This window comes from Oncorhynchus masou, chromosome 6, assembly GCF_036934945.1.
Source record: "Oncorhynchus masou masou isolate Uvic2021 chromosome 6, UVic_Omas_1.1, whole genome shotgun sequence".
Lineage (NCBI taxonomy): Eukaryota > Metazoa > Chordata > Actinopteri > Salmoniformes > Salmonidae > Oncorhynchus > Oncorhynchus masou.
Genome location: NC_088217.1, coordinates 52422104 through 52435019, shown reverse-complemented (window position 1 = coordinate 52435019; position 12916 = coordinate 52422104). Strand labels below are relative to the sequence as shown.

Below are 12916 nucleotides of genomic sequence, written 5' to 3'. Positions count from 1 at the left end.
AAGGCTTTTAGGGTAAATTCACACACTACGAAGACCGAAGGTATGGAGCATGTAGGGCAGTGTTGCAAAAAGGGTGGCTCTTGTAATGCGCTACTTCATTCACATATCTTTGTACTACCTGAAAAGTAAGACGCGGCAAATCTTTCCTTCCACAGTGTGGGGGCAGTGTGTTCACTTGGTTCCTTGATCTGACCTGTAGTCTATATAGTCAAATAGTCTATTCATCAAAGTAGTCTATTTTGCATTGATATCCAAATATAATCTCAGCGACTGTTCAAACAGTAAACCAAACAACAAGAATCCACCCAAAAAGGTATTTTATTTAGAAGTAATAACTAGTGATTCCAGGCTATTGTGAAATGGTGAACCCGCTGTAGCCAACCTAGCTAGCCATGAGCTTTTTTTTCCCCCAAAACATGTTCTATTTTTAGCTGATATTGAAATTAATACAAAAGCAGCATATCAAACTGGGATAATATTTTAGGTTACACCGGCCAGTATAAGAATATTTGCCAGGGTATATATATTTTTTTTTATAAATCTAATTACTTCACATGGCGATGTGGGAAGCTTAAAAGGGCTGGCTAGCTAGCGAGCTTGCTATGTTTTTACCCAGGCTAAGACCATACAGCTAGCCAGGGCTGCCAGCAAGCTACTACTAGCAAGGGAAGGTGACCCTCCCTTGCTTTCATAAAATTTAAATGACTAACAAAAAAACGTAATTACACCCTTGTGAATGGGAGTGGGACCGATGTGAGGATGTGTTACCAAAAGGTGTCAGCTGCTCCCAAAAAAATCCACTCCACCCACGTGCACGCACATAGGTAAGGGCCAGTCAGCCCTGACGCCTGGGGGCGGCAGGTAGCCTGGTGGGTAGGAGCGTTGCGCCAGTAACTGAGTACTCAGCCCACCACCTCAGGACATCACATGTAGATGTGACCTACTCTTGAGGAGGTTGGCGAGTTGGTTCCATCTGATATTTTCGCTATATTAGTTTTGGTTTTGCCTGTGGTTGGTCAATCCCTGATTTTGAATACAAACAAGTACGTTCTGGATTAAATAGAATGAAATGACATTGTCTCTTATCCTGTAACCTGCCCATGGAAAAAGGTTGTATGGCCTAGTGGGCCTGTTTTGCTCATACTTTGTCTTAGATCTTTATGCCTAGAATAATGCGTTGTATTGCGTGTTAATGCCTTGTATGTAAATACATTAATTTTATAATGATATTAAATATTTGCAATTCTCAGACTTTTCCTACTAGTCAAATATGAAGTGTAACTAAATGCTTGCTTGCACATTGCTAAATCACCTTTATGGAGTCATATTCAGTTTTTATATACTTTGTTCATAGTCTTATGGGTTGCATGTGAGGTGTATATAATACACATATACAGTACCAATCAAAATTGGACACCTTTATTTTTACTATTTTCTACATTGTATAATAAATAGTGAAGACCTCCAAACTATGACATAACACATGGAATCATGTAGTAACCAAAAAAGGTGTTAAACAAATCAAAAATATATTTCATATTCGAGATTCTTCAAAGTAGCCACCCTTTGCCTTGATGACAGCTGAGCACAATCTTGTCATTCTCTCAAGACGTAGTCACCTTGAATGCAATGTGTGCCTTGTGAAAACCTGTTGTGACTCTAGGGGCAGTATTTTCATTTTTGGAAAAAAAACGTTCCCGTTTTAAAAACGGGATATTTTGTCAGGACAAGATGCTCGAAAATGCATATAATTGACACCTTTGGATAGAAAACACTAACGTTTCCAAAACTGTAAAGATATTGTCTGTGAGTATAACAGAACTGATGTTAGAGGCGAAAGCCTGAGAAAAATCCAATCCGGAAGTGCCCCATATTTTGAAAGCGCTGCGTTCCAAAGAGTCCCTATTGAGCTGTGAATGTGCCATCAACCAGCTTACGCTTTCTACGTATTCCCCAAGGTGTCTACAGAATTGTGACGTAGTTTTATGCATTTATGTTGAAGAATAGACGTAGGCGGCTACATTGCGTAAGTGGTCACCTGATGTCTCCCAGGGTGACTCTCGCGTAAAATACAGAGGTAGCCATTACTCCAATCGGTCCTACTGAAAAATGAATTGTCCCGACGGATATATTATCGAATAGATATTAGAAAAACACCTTGGATTGATTATAAACAACGTTTGCCATGTTTGTCGATATTATGGAGCTAATTTGGAATATTTTTCGCCGTTTTCGTGACTGCAATTCCCGGGCGATTTCTCAGCCAAACGTGAAGAACAAACGGAGCTATTTCGCCTACAAAAATAATATTTTGGGGAAAAAAAATGACCTTTGGCTATCTACCTGGGAGTCTCGAGTGAAAACATCCGAAGCTCAAAGGTAAACGATTTAATTTGATTGCTTTTCTGATTTCCGTGACCAAGTTACCTGCTGCTAGCTGGACAAAATGCTATGCTAGGCTATCGATAAAATTACACAAATGCTTGTCTAGCTTTGGCTGTAAAGCATATTTTGAAAATCTGAGATGACAGGGTGATTAACAAAAGGCTAAGCTGTGTCTCGATATATTTCATTTGTGATTTTCATGAATAGGAATATTTTCTAGGGATATTTATGTCCGTTGCGTTATGCTAATTAGTTTCAGGTGATGATTACGCTCCCACATGCGGGATGGGGAGTCAGTAGAGGTTAATAAATCCTCTTAGAGATCGGGCTACTTTTTTCAACATTCTGTTAAAAAAATCACGCAACCTTTCAACGTCCTGCTACTATGCCAGGAATATAGTATATGCATATGATTAGTATGTGTGCATAGAAAACACTGAAGTTTCTAGAACTGGTTCAATGGTGTCTGTGACTATAACAGAACGAGTTCCATGGTCAAAATCGCCAGAAAACCTGGTCACTAAATCGACGGAGGAAAAAATCAATCCGCCAGTCCATGAGTTGTCTATTGGAAGGAAAAATACTTAAGGCTGAGGATACGGTTCCAATAGCTTCCACACGATGTCACCAATGTTGTGATTTCGATTCAACTAAATCGTTGGTCATCTGAGTAATAGCCACATCCGGTTGTCAAGTCCACAGCTGTAAACAATGGAACCGGAAAAGTTGACTACGTTTCCCAAACTTGTGCCTATTGAATACAGATCGCTCCGTGATCAATTTGATCATTTATTAACGTTTAGTAATACCTAAAGTTGGATTACAGAAGTAGTTTGAAGTGTTTTGGCAAAGTTTATAGGCAACTTTTTTAATTTAAAAAAATAACGTCGCATTTACAACGTGTTTTTACTGGATCTGACGGTCTTCATAAATTGACATTTTGGGTACACAAGGACCGATTTAATCGAAAAAAAAGACCCAATTGTGATGTTTATGGAACATTTAGGAGTGCCAACAAAGACTCTCGTCAAAGGTAATGAATGTTTTATATTTTATTTCTGCGTTTTGTGTAGTGCCGGCTACGCTAATTCCTTTGTTTACGTCCCCTTCTGGTATTTCGGCGTGTTGCCTGCTATCAGATAATAGCTACTCATGATTTCGCCGAAAAGCATTTTACAAATCTGACTCGTTGGCTAGATTCACAACGAGTGTAGCTTGAATTGACTACCCTGCATGTGAATTTTAACGAACGTTTGAGTTTTAACGAGTGCTATTAGCATTTGGCGTAGCGCATTTGCATTTATTGTTGGCTGGGGGTGCGGTTGCATCCCGGGTGGGCCAGACAGGTTAACACTGGAGTGATAAATGATCAGATGGTCATGTACAGGTAGAGATATTGGTGTGCAAAAAAGCAGAAAAGTAAATAAATATAAACAGTATGGGGATGAGGTAGGTAAAATTGGGTGGGCTATTTACCGATAGACTATGTACAGCTGCAGCGATCGGTTAGCTGCTCAGATAGCAGATGTTTGAAGTTGGTGAGGGAGATAAGTCTCCAACTTCAGCGATTTTTGCAATTCGTTCCAATCACAGGCAGCAGAGAACTGGAACGAAAGGCGGCCAAATGAGGTGTTGGCTTTAGGGATGATTAGTGAGATACACCTGCTGGAGCGTGTGCTACGGGTGGGTGTTGTCATTGTGACCAGTGAACTGAGATAAGGCAGAGCTTTACCTAGCATGGACTTGTAGATGACCTGGAGCCAGTGGGTCTGGCGACGAATATGTAGCGAGGGCCAGCCGACTAGAGCATACAGGTCGCAGTGGTGGGTGGTATAAGGTGCTTTAGTAACAAAACGGAAGGCACTGTGATAAACTGCATCCAGTTTGCTGAGTAGAGTGTTGGAAGCTATTTTCTAGATAACGTCGCCAAAGTCGAGGATCGGTAGGATAGTCAGTTTTACTAGGGTAAGTTTGGCGGCGTGAGTGAAGGAGGCTTTGTTGCGGAATAGAAAGCCGACTCTTGATTTGATTTTCGATTGGAGATGTTTGACATGAGTCTGGAAGGAGAGTTTACAGTCTAGCCAGACACCTAGGTACTTATAGATGTCCGCATATTCTAGGGTCGGAACCATCCAGGGTGGTGATGCTAGTCGGGCGTGCGGGTGCAGGCAGCAAACGGTTGAAAAGCATGCATTTGGTTTTACTAGCGTTTAAGAGCAGTTGGAGGCCACGGAAGGAGTGATGTATGGCATTGAAGCTCGTTTGGAGGTTAGATAGCACAGTGTCCAAGGACGGGTCAGAAGTATACAGAATGGTGTCATCTGCATAGAGGTGGATCAGGGAATCGCCCGCAGCAAGAGCAACATCATTGATATATAGAGAGAAAAGAGTCTGCCCGAGAATTGAACCCTGTGGCACCCCCATAGAGACTGCCAGAGGCCTGGACAGCATGCCCTCCGATTTGACACACTGAACTCTGTCTGCAAAGTAATTGGTGAACCAGGCAAGGCAGTCATCAGAAAAACCGAGGCTACCGAGTCTGCCGATAAGAATATGGTGATTGACAGAGTCGAAAGCCTTGGCAAGGTCGATGAAGACGGCCGCACAGTACTGTCTTTTATCGATGGCGGTTATGATATCGTTTAGGACCTTGAGCGTGGCTGAGGTGCACCCGTGACCGGCTCGGAAACCAGATTGCACAGCGGAGAAGGTACGGTGGGATTTGAGATGGCCAGTGACCTGTTTGTTGACTTGGCTTTCGAAGACCTTAGATAGGCAGGGCAGGACAGATATATGTCTGTAACAGTTTGGGTCCAGGGTGTCTCCCCCTTTGAAGAGGGGTATGACTGCAGCAGCTTTCCAATCCTTGGGGATCTCAGACGATATGAAAGAGAGGTTGAACAGGCTGGTAATAGGGGTTGCGACAATGGCGGCGGATAGTTTCAGAAATGAGCCCTGAAGCATTTTCATTTGTCCTTGTTTAGTATGAGAACATTGTGAAAAGGTGAGTCAGTATTTTGATTCTGAAGAGTGTTGCATGAGCAACAGCTAATGGGGATACTAATAAATATCTAACCAACTGGTTTGTTTACTTATCACCCATCCTCTCTGGTGATGCATCATCTCTCCTCTATCGTATATGACTGGCGTCAGGGCACAGCTGTATCAAACAGACTCTCGCTCTTCTCTCTACTCTACTCTTACTACATCATTAATCCTCTCTGTAAAAGTGTTTCTGGGGACACTTTAAGGGTAATACTCCAAATTGTGCAAGATACCAGTAATTGAATCTGAAAATGTTATGCAACAGAGTGGCTTGACCCTGTTGGATCCTCGCACTGAAGTGGCAGAGAGTCATCGGTTTTCAGCTTTAATGGTACAACAGGGGTGACACCTTTTGGCAGCCCCTGTTCGCAAGGATAATGGCCTTGCTCTAATGCAATGCATGACTTCATTCCATTTCAGTGTCCTGTAAAGTAAACACTGCAGTGGTCTGAGGTGAAGGGAGCGAGCTGGAAACTGTCCTCTGTGGCCAAATAATCTTAAAGAGCAAACTCATAGATTCCAAATGTGTTGGTCTGTTGCTCATTAAGGAAAAACGAGATTTCAGTCTTGGGGGTGTTGTTATTTTACCCTGGCAGTTGCTGCTGTTTGTCACTCTTAAGACACCGCAACAACCTACCGACTAGGCTACCGCTTCCTAGAAATAGGTTTTATTTATTCGCACCAAAGAAAATAAGTGAAAGACAAACTGGTAAAAACAGTGTGCAAAACACCACATCTAAGTACAGAAATGTTTTTGTTCAATCAGCTAAGCAAAGCATATCAATTATAATTGTACATGATATAGTCAGTATACAAGAAAAAACATGTTTGATTATGTGTTTGTGTGCATGTGTGTGAGAGTCAGCCTACATGGAGGGGATTATTTTGTAGTTTGGTTCATCAGGCTGACACGCAATCTCTTGAAATTATTGAGGGATGAGGTTTTTTGCATTGTGAAGATATGAATTCCAGAGTATGGTACCTCCTGTATCTGATAGTCAATTCTCTATGTGAGGTGTGACAGAAGGAAGGCTAGAGGTTATCACAGTGTCTTGTGTTACAGTTGAAGTCAGAAGTTTACATACACCTGAGCCAAATACATTTAAACTCAGTTTTTCACAATTCCTGACATTTCATCCAAGTAAAAATTCCCTGTCTTAGTCCAGTTAGGATCCCCACTTTATTTTAAGAATATGAAATGTCAGATTAATAGTAGAGAATTATTTATTTCAGCTTTTATATATCTTTCATCACATTCCCAGTGGGTCAGAAGTTTACATACACTCAATTAGTATTTTGTAGCATTGCCTTAAAATTGTTTAAACTGGGTCAAACGTTTCAGGTAGCCTTCCACAAGCTTCCCACAATAACTTGGGTGAATTTTGGCCCATTCCTCATGACCGAGCTGGTGTAACCGAGTCAGGTTTGTAGGCCTCCTTGCTCGCACACACTTTTTCAGGTCTGCCCACAAATGTTCTATAGTATTGAGGTCAGGGCTTGTGATGGCCACTCCAATTCCTAGACTTTGTTGTCCTTAAGCCATTTTGCCACAACTTTGGAAGGTATGCTTGTGGTCATTGTCCATTTGGAAGACCCTTTGCGACCAAGCTTTAACTTGAGATGTTGCTTCAATATATCCAAATAATTTCTCCCTCATGATGCCATCTATTTTGTGAAGTGCACCAGTCTCTCCTGCAGCAAAGCACCCTCAGAACATGATACTGCCACCCGTGCTTCACGGTTAGGATGGTGTTCTTCAGCTTGCAAGCCTCCCCCTTTTCCTCCAAAACACAATGATGGTCATTATGGCCAAACAGTTCTATTTTTGTTTCATCAGACCAGAGGACATTTCTCCAAAAAGTACGATCTTTGTCCCCATGTGCAGTTGCAAACCATAGTCTGGCTTTTTTATGGCGGTTTTGGAGCAGTGGCTTCTTCCTTGCCGAGCAGCCTTTCAGGTTATGTCAATATAGGACTTGTTTTACTGTGGATATAGATACTTTTGCACTGGTGTCCTCCAGCATCTTCACAAGGTCTTTTGCTGTTGTTCTGGGATTGATTTGCAATTTTCACACCAAAGTACATTCATCTCTAGGAGACGGAACAAATCTTCTTCCCGAGCAGTATGACGGCTGCGTGGTCCCATGGTGTTTATACTTGAGTACTATTGTTTGTACAGATGAACATGGTACCTTGTGGAGGTCTACAAAAAAAATGGAGGTCTTGGCTGAATTCTTTTGATTTTCCCTTGATGTCAAGCAAAGAGGCACTGGGTTTGAAGGTAGGGCTTGAAATACATCCACAGGTACACCTCCAATTGACTCAAATGATGTCAATTAGCCTATCAGAAGCTTTTTCTTGATTTTTCCAAGCTGTTTAAAGGCACAGTCAACTTAGTGTATGTAAACTTCTGACCCAATGGAATTGTGACACAGTGAATAAGTGAAATAATCTGTCTGTAAACAACTGTTGGAAAAATTACTTGTGTCATGCACAAAGTAGATGTCCTAACCGACTTGCCAAAAATATAGTTTGTTAACAAGACATTTGTGGAGTGGTTGAAAAATGAGTTAATGACTCCAACCTAAGTGTATGTAAACTAACCCAACTTCAACTGTATATAGATGGATTTCAGAATTACCCTGGAAGAATCCATTGAATGGTTTAGGTAAACTATCTGGGAGGTATGAGTAGTTGTAGGTGCATAATTGGTGTACATTTAATGTTGTAAATAGACAAGATATTGATTTTATTAAATAAGGTACAGTGGAACCAGGTAATTAGAGAAGGTGGCTAGTCTTGCACATTTCTTTTGTATAATGTGTCATTTGTGTAGGCTTGGGGTTAAAAGCTGTTTTGTAGCCTCTTGGACCTAGACTTGGCGCTCCAGTACCGCTTGCCATGCGGTAGCAGAGACAACAGACTGACTAGGGTGGCTAGAGTCTTTGACAATTTTTAGGGCCTTACTCTGACACCGCCTGGTATAGAGGTCCTGGATTGCAGGAAGCTTAGCCCCAGTGTTGTACTGGGCCATACGCACTAGGGCTGGGAAATATGGCCAAAATGTCATTGTATGGTATTTTTCAAATTTTTACTGTATTTTATGTTTTTGATTTTTAAGTTCTACATTTGCTTCATGAGAAGTGCATGACCTTAGGGTGGCAAAACATACAGTGGGGAGAACAAGTATTTGATAACCTGCAAAATCGGCAGTGTTTCCTACTTACAAAGCATGTAGAGGTCTGTAATTTTTATCATAGGTACACTTCAACTGTGAGAGACGGAATCTAAAACAAAAAAATCCATAAAATCACATTGTATGATTTTTTTAAAAGTATTAATTGGTTGTTTTGATATTTCAAACTGCAGTTCCTGATCACGTCTGGTGTTGGTGTACAAAATCAACACGCACGCAATGGCAGATGCATGTGCCCGAGCGGTCTGGTCTGCATACACACCGCTCCCCATTGCAAAATAAATGTACACATACCATACATGTTATTCAATCATTGCACCCATACGCATTTGCGTAGCCAGGCGCTAAAATAGAACTTTGTTGATAGGCTGCAAGTCCCGCCTTTCCCATTCCCACCTATGATGAAAATTACAGGCCTCTCATCTTTTTAAGTGGGAGAACTTGCACAATTGTTGGCCGACTAAATACTTTTTTGCCCCATTGTATATCTAATACATGTTAATGGATGGTATAATATTAGCTACCATAAGATTACACAAGTATGAGCAAAAAGCACTGCCTCTTCCACCCCTCAGACTACTGCAGTGTCTACTCCCACATTCTGTACAAGCGCAGCCACTGGTCCACTGTGATGGTCAGAATATGAAGTCATGCTTTATAAAGCCATTATCGTTAGGGATAGGCCAGTAATGAAAACACTTAATTCCAGTCGCAGTCCTGCAGCTTCCCTAAGCACTACCCACTGGGCATAGACGTCAGTTCAACGTCTAGTTTTGCTTTACATTTGGTTGAGTTGTCAACTAGTGTGAATTCAACAAAACATTTCACCATGTCGTTGGATTTTAGGTTAGAAGTTGGGTGACTTTTTTTCAAATGCAATCCATTTTCCACATTGATTCAACGTCATCACATTGAATGTTTTTGTTAAAATGACATGGAAACAACATTGATTCAACCAGTATTTGCCCAGTGGGTATCTGCTTATTTCTTATGTTTTGTACATAAATCGTAACATTACCATCTCCCCATGATAAAAATGAAACAATGTCTGCCACTCTGATATGCTCTGAACACTGATTAGTATTTTGTAGCATTGCCTTAAAATTGTTTAAACTGGGTCAAACGTTTCAGGTAGCCTTCCACAAGCTTCCCACAATAACTTGGGTGAATTTTGGCCCATTCCTCATCACCGAGCTGGTGTAACAGAGTCAGGTTTGTAGGCCTCCTTGCTCGCACACACTTTTTCAGGTCTGCCCACAAATGTTCTATAGTATTGAGGTCAGGGCTTGATTGGGTGTTTTTTTTCTGTCCATCACCTGAACCAGGGGGGTGCATATACATTATCTTATAGATGGATGACCTCCCAATACCTTCTCTACCCCCATTCCCCTCAGGACCATCAATGCTGGGAAGAGCATGCTGAATGAGGACCAGGCGTCCTGTGAGCTGCTGTACGTGAAGAAGCTGAGCAACAAAAAACAGCGTAACTCCACACTGCTGGATGACAATGGGGTGAGACTACTGGAATCAGTTCTAGTCATTATAAAAATAGAACACTGGTAAGGCTCATTGACTGGGTCTACAGCACTACAATAGGAGAGAGTGTAAAGCATACCAGCCTGGTCTGATAGACTAGACGTAACATAGTAAATGTAAATCCAGGACATCCAAATTGGTATGATAAGTTACATTTGGTATGGTTAAATAAGACCGATATGTACTTAATGCTAAAATGAAAGTTGGGTGGATGGCATAACGCAAATGTCTAGCAACCCAAAGATTGAGTTCCAATCAAATAACGGACAACTTTAGCATTTTAGCAACTTGCAACTACTTAGCATGTTAGCTAACCCTAACATTCCCACTAACCCTAACCCTTTTCACGAGTGAATTCCAAATATCTCTAACGATTGCCCAAGCGTGAGATTTTTTTAAATGTGTGTGATGTCAGAATATACTCACTGTTCCATGTGATTGTTACACAACAGGACAGTTAACCCATGCTGCCCTCAAACCAAAGCATGCTGTCTGCAAATTATCTATAGGCTGTGTTTCAAATTGCCATTTCAAATTATGTTCTAAGTATGAATTGAGGTGTGCTCCCCTCCTCATTAATTCACATAGAATTAGACCATTTCACTGTTGACAACAATTTAAGTTTCAGGCATCACTGAGCCGGACAAACCTCTCTCTTCGACGAGGGATCAAGTACCCAGACATTTGCACATCTCCAGTCAGAACAGAATGATGTATATTTCCCTGGCACATTTTCCAGCTGGCGCCCGCATTGCCTTCATTGTTGTTTTCCTTACTAATAGTAACTTTGGCCATGTGTGTTCCAGTCAAATGAAGTGCATTATTATGTTATCATTATAGTTTCTGTATATCGTGTTATTTCTACTGTAGCACACCATATGTATGTATGGAGCATAATGCATTTACTGTTTTATTCACGTTTTCAAGTACTGGTGACAAATCATGCTTTCCAATTATTGCATAGATTAATGGACATATGGATGTGTATAAAATACTTTTTTGAAGGTTGTACTGATTATGATAAGCTAATGCTAAGCTGCCAGTTAAGTGTGGGGCCATGTTTGTTGACATCATACAATGCATTCTGTTGGTCACGTAAATGCCTGTCAGACCAAAGATGTTATAATACAATGAGGTGAAGGGATGTTACACTCGTCTCTCGAGTAAACTTCCGGAAGTGAATGATGGTAGATTACACACCACCTTCAACATGCACACTGCAAGCAGACCAAACTCATCTTGTAACCACTTATCTTTGCTTAGCACACACAAAACAAATGGCAGCACCATAAACTACCCATCGTCGGATTACTTTAGATTCTTAGAAAGTGTTTTACGCAATTATTTCATTCACTGGTGAGCTCACCCTTGATGTGATGAATTGTAAATAGTAATTGTTATTAGCTAATTCAGATTATGGGTTCTGTCAGCCGAGAGTTAGCTAAATATGACCGATTGTGTTAGGTCACTATATCCTCAGTTAGCACTATGACTTATGTAGCCTACCTGTCAAACAATTTCACACACAGACATGGAGGGAACAGAGGGGTAAATACACGACAAGTACTGAGGGAATGAAAACCAGGTGTGTGGGAAAACAAGACAAAAGGAAAATGAAAGGTGGATCGGCGATGGCGAGAAGACCGGTGACGTCGACCGCCGAACACCGCCCAAACAAGGAGAGGAACAGACTTCGGCGGAAGTCATGACAATACCCCACCCCCCACCCCGGCAGCTCGCCGACACCAGCCTTAGGGACGACCCGGAAGGCGAGGTGCAGGGCGATCCGGACGGAGACGGTGGAACTCCCGCAGCATAGAAGGGTCCAACACGTCCTCCACCGGAACCCAGCATCTCTCCTCCAGACCATACCCCTCCCACTCCACGAGGTACTGAAGACCCCTCGCCCGACGCCTCGAATCCAGTATGGAGCGAATGGAATACGCCAGGGGCCCCGGCCCAATAGATCAGCTGGTCACGGCTTGTGATAAATTGATTACATCAATTTTTCCATTATTAAAGTGGCTGGAGTTGAGTCAATATGTTGGCAGCAGCCACTCAATGTTACTGATGGCTGTTTAACAATCTTATGGTCTTGAGATAGAAGCTGTCTCTCGGTCCCTGCTTTGATGCACCTGTACTGACCTTGCCTTCTGGATGATAGCGGGGTGAACAGGCAGTGGCTCGGGTGATTGTTGTCAGAATAATACGAAATGCTCTGAGACCAGGTTGAGAATAGGCACATCCTGGTCCAATATTTGTTTTGTTATGGTCTACTGCCCTCATTGTTAAGATGGGACCTTTGGTGACACGCTGCACTGCAGTAAGGTTTTCACAGGTCTCGCTCTCTCTAATAAAACCATCTCTGTTTAAATGTCTCCAGACATCACTGGCTAGCTGGGGATTCATTTTTTTCTCCTGACAAAGAAGAGACAATTTGATTAAGACATTGACCATTGTGTGCCGCTATATTTAGAAACAGCTTTCCGTGGGTCTGTAGAGCAGCTACCGCCCCTAGCACACAAATCCAAAAACCTACTCACTCAGAGATTGCCCCATAATCTCTCAATTGTATTTACACAGCAGTCTATAGTATACAGTATTGTACTGGGTCTGTGTTGTGGCCGGTCAATCCCTCCAGTCCTTCTGGTGGCCTCGCAACCCCCTCCCCTCCTGTATTCTCCATGTTTACCCTCTGTCCCTCCTGTTAATTAAATTACATCATCTCTTCTGTGCCCCTCCTCCACTCTAGTA

General features: G+C 42.0%; 1 protein-coding gene across 1 annotated transcript in view; it reads left to right on the top strand.

Annotated features, from left to right (window-relative positions):
* The window catches only part of ppm1j (protein phosphatase, Mg2+/Mn2+ dependent, 1J), a 57296-nt gene that overhangs the window by 29411 nt on the left and 14969 nt on the right, over nt 1–12916 (top strand). Inside the window, exon 2 of the mRNA XM_064969098.1 lies at nt 10021–10138. Coding sequence (XP_064825170.1) covers nt 10021–10138 — 118 coding nt within the window. The remainder of the gene's footprint in view (nt 1–10020; nt 10139–12916) is intronic.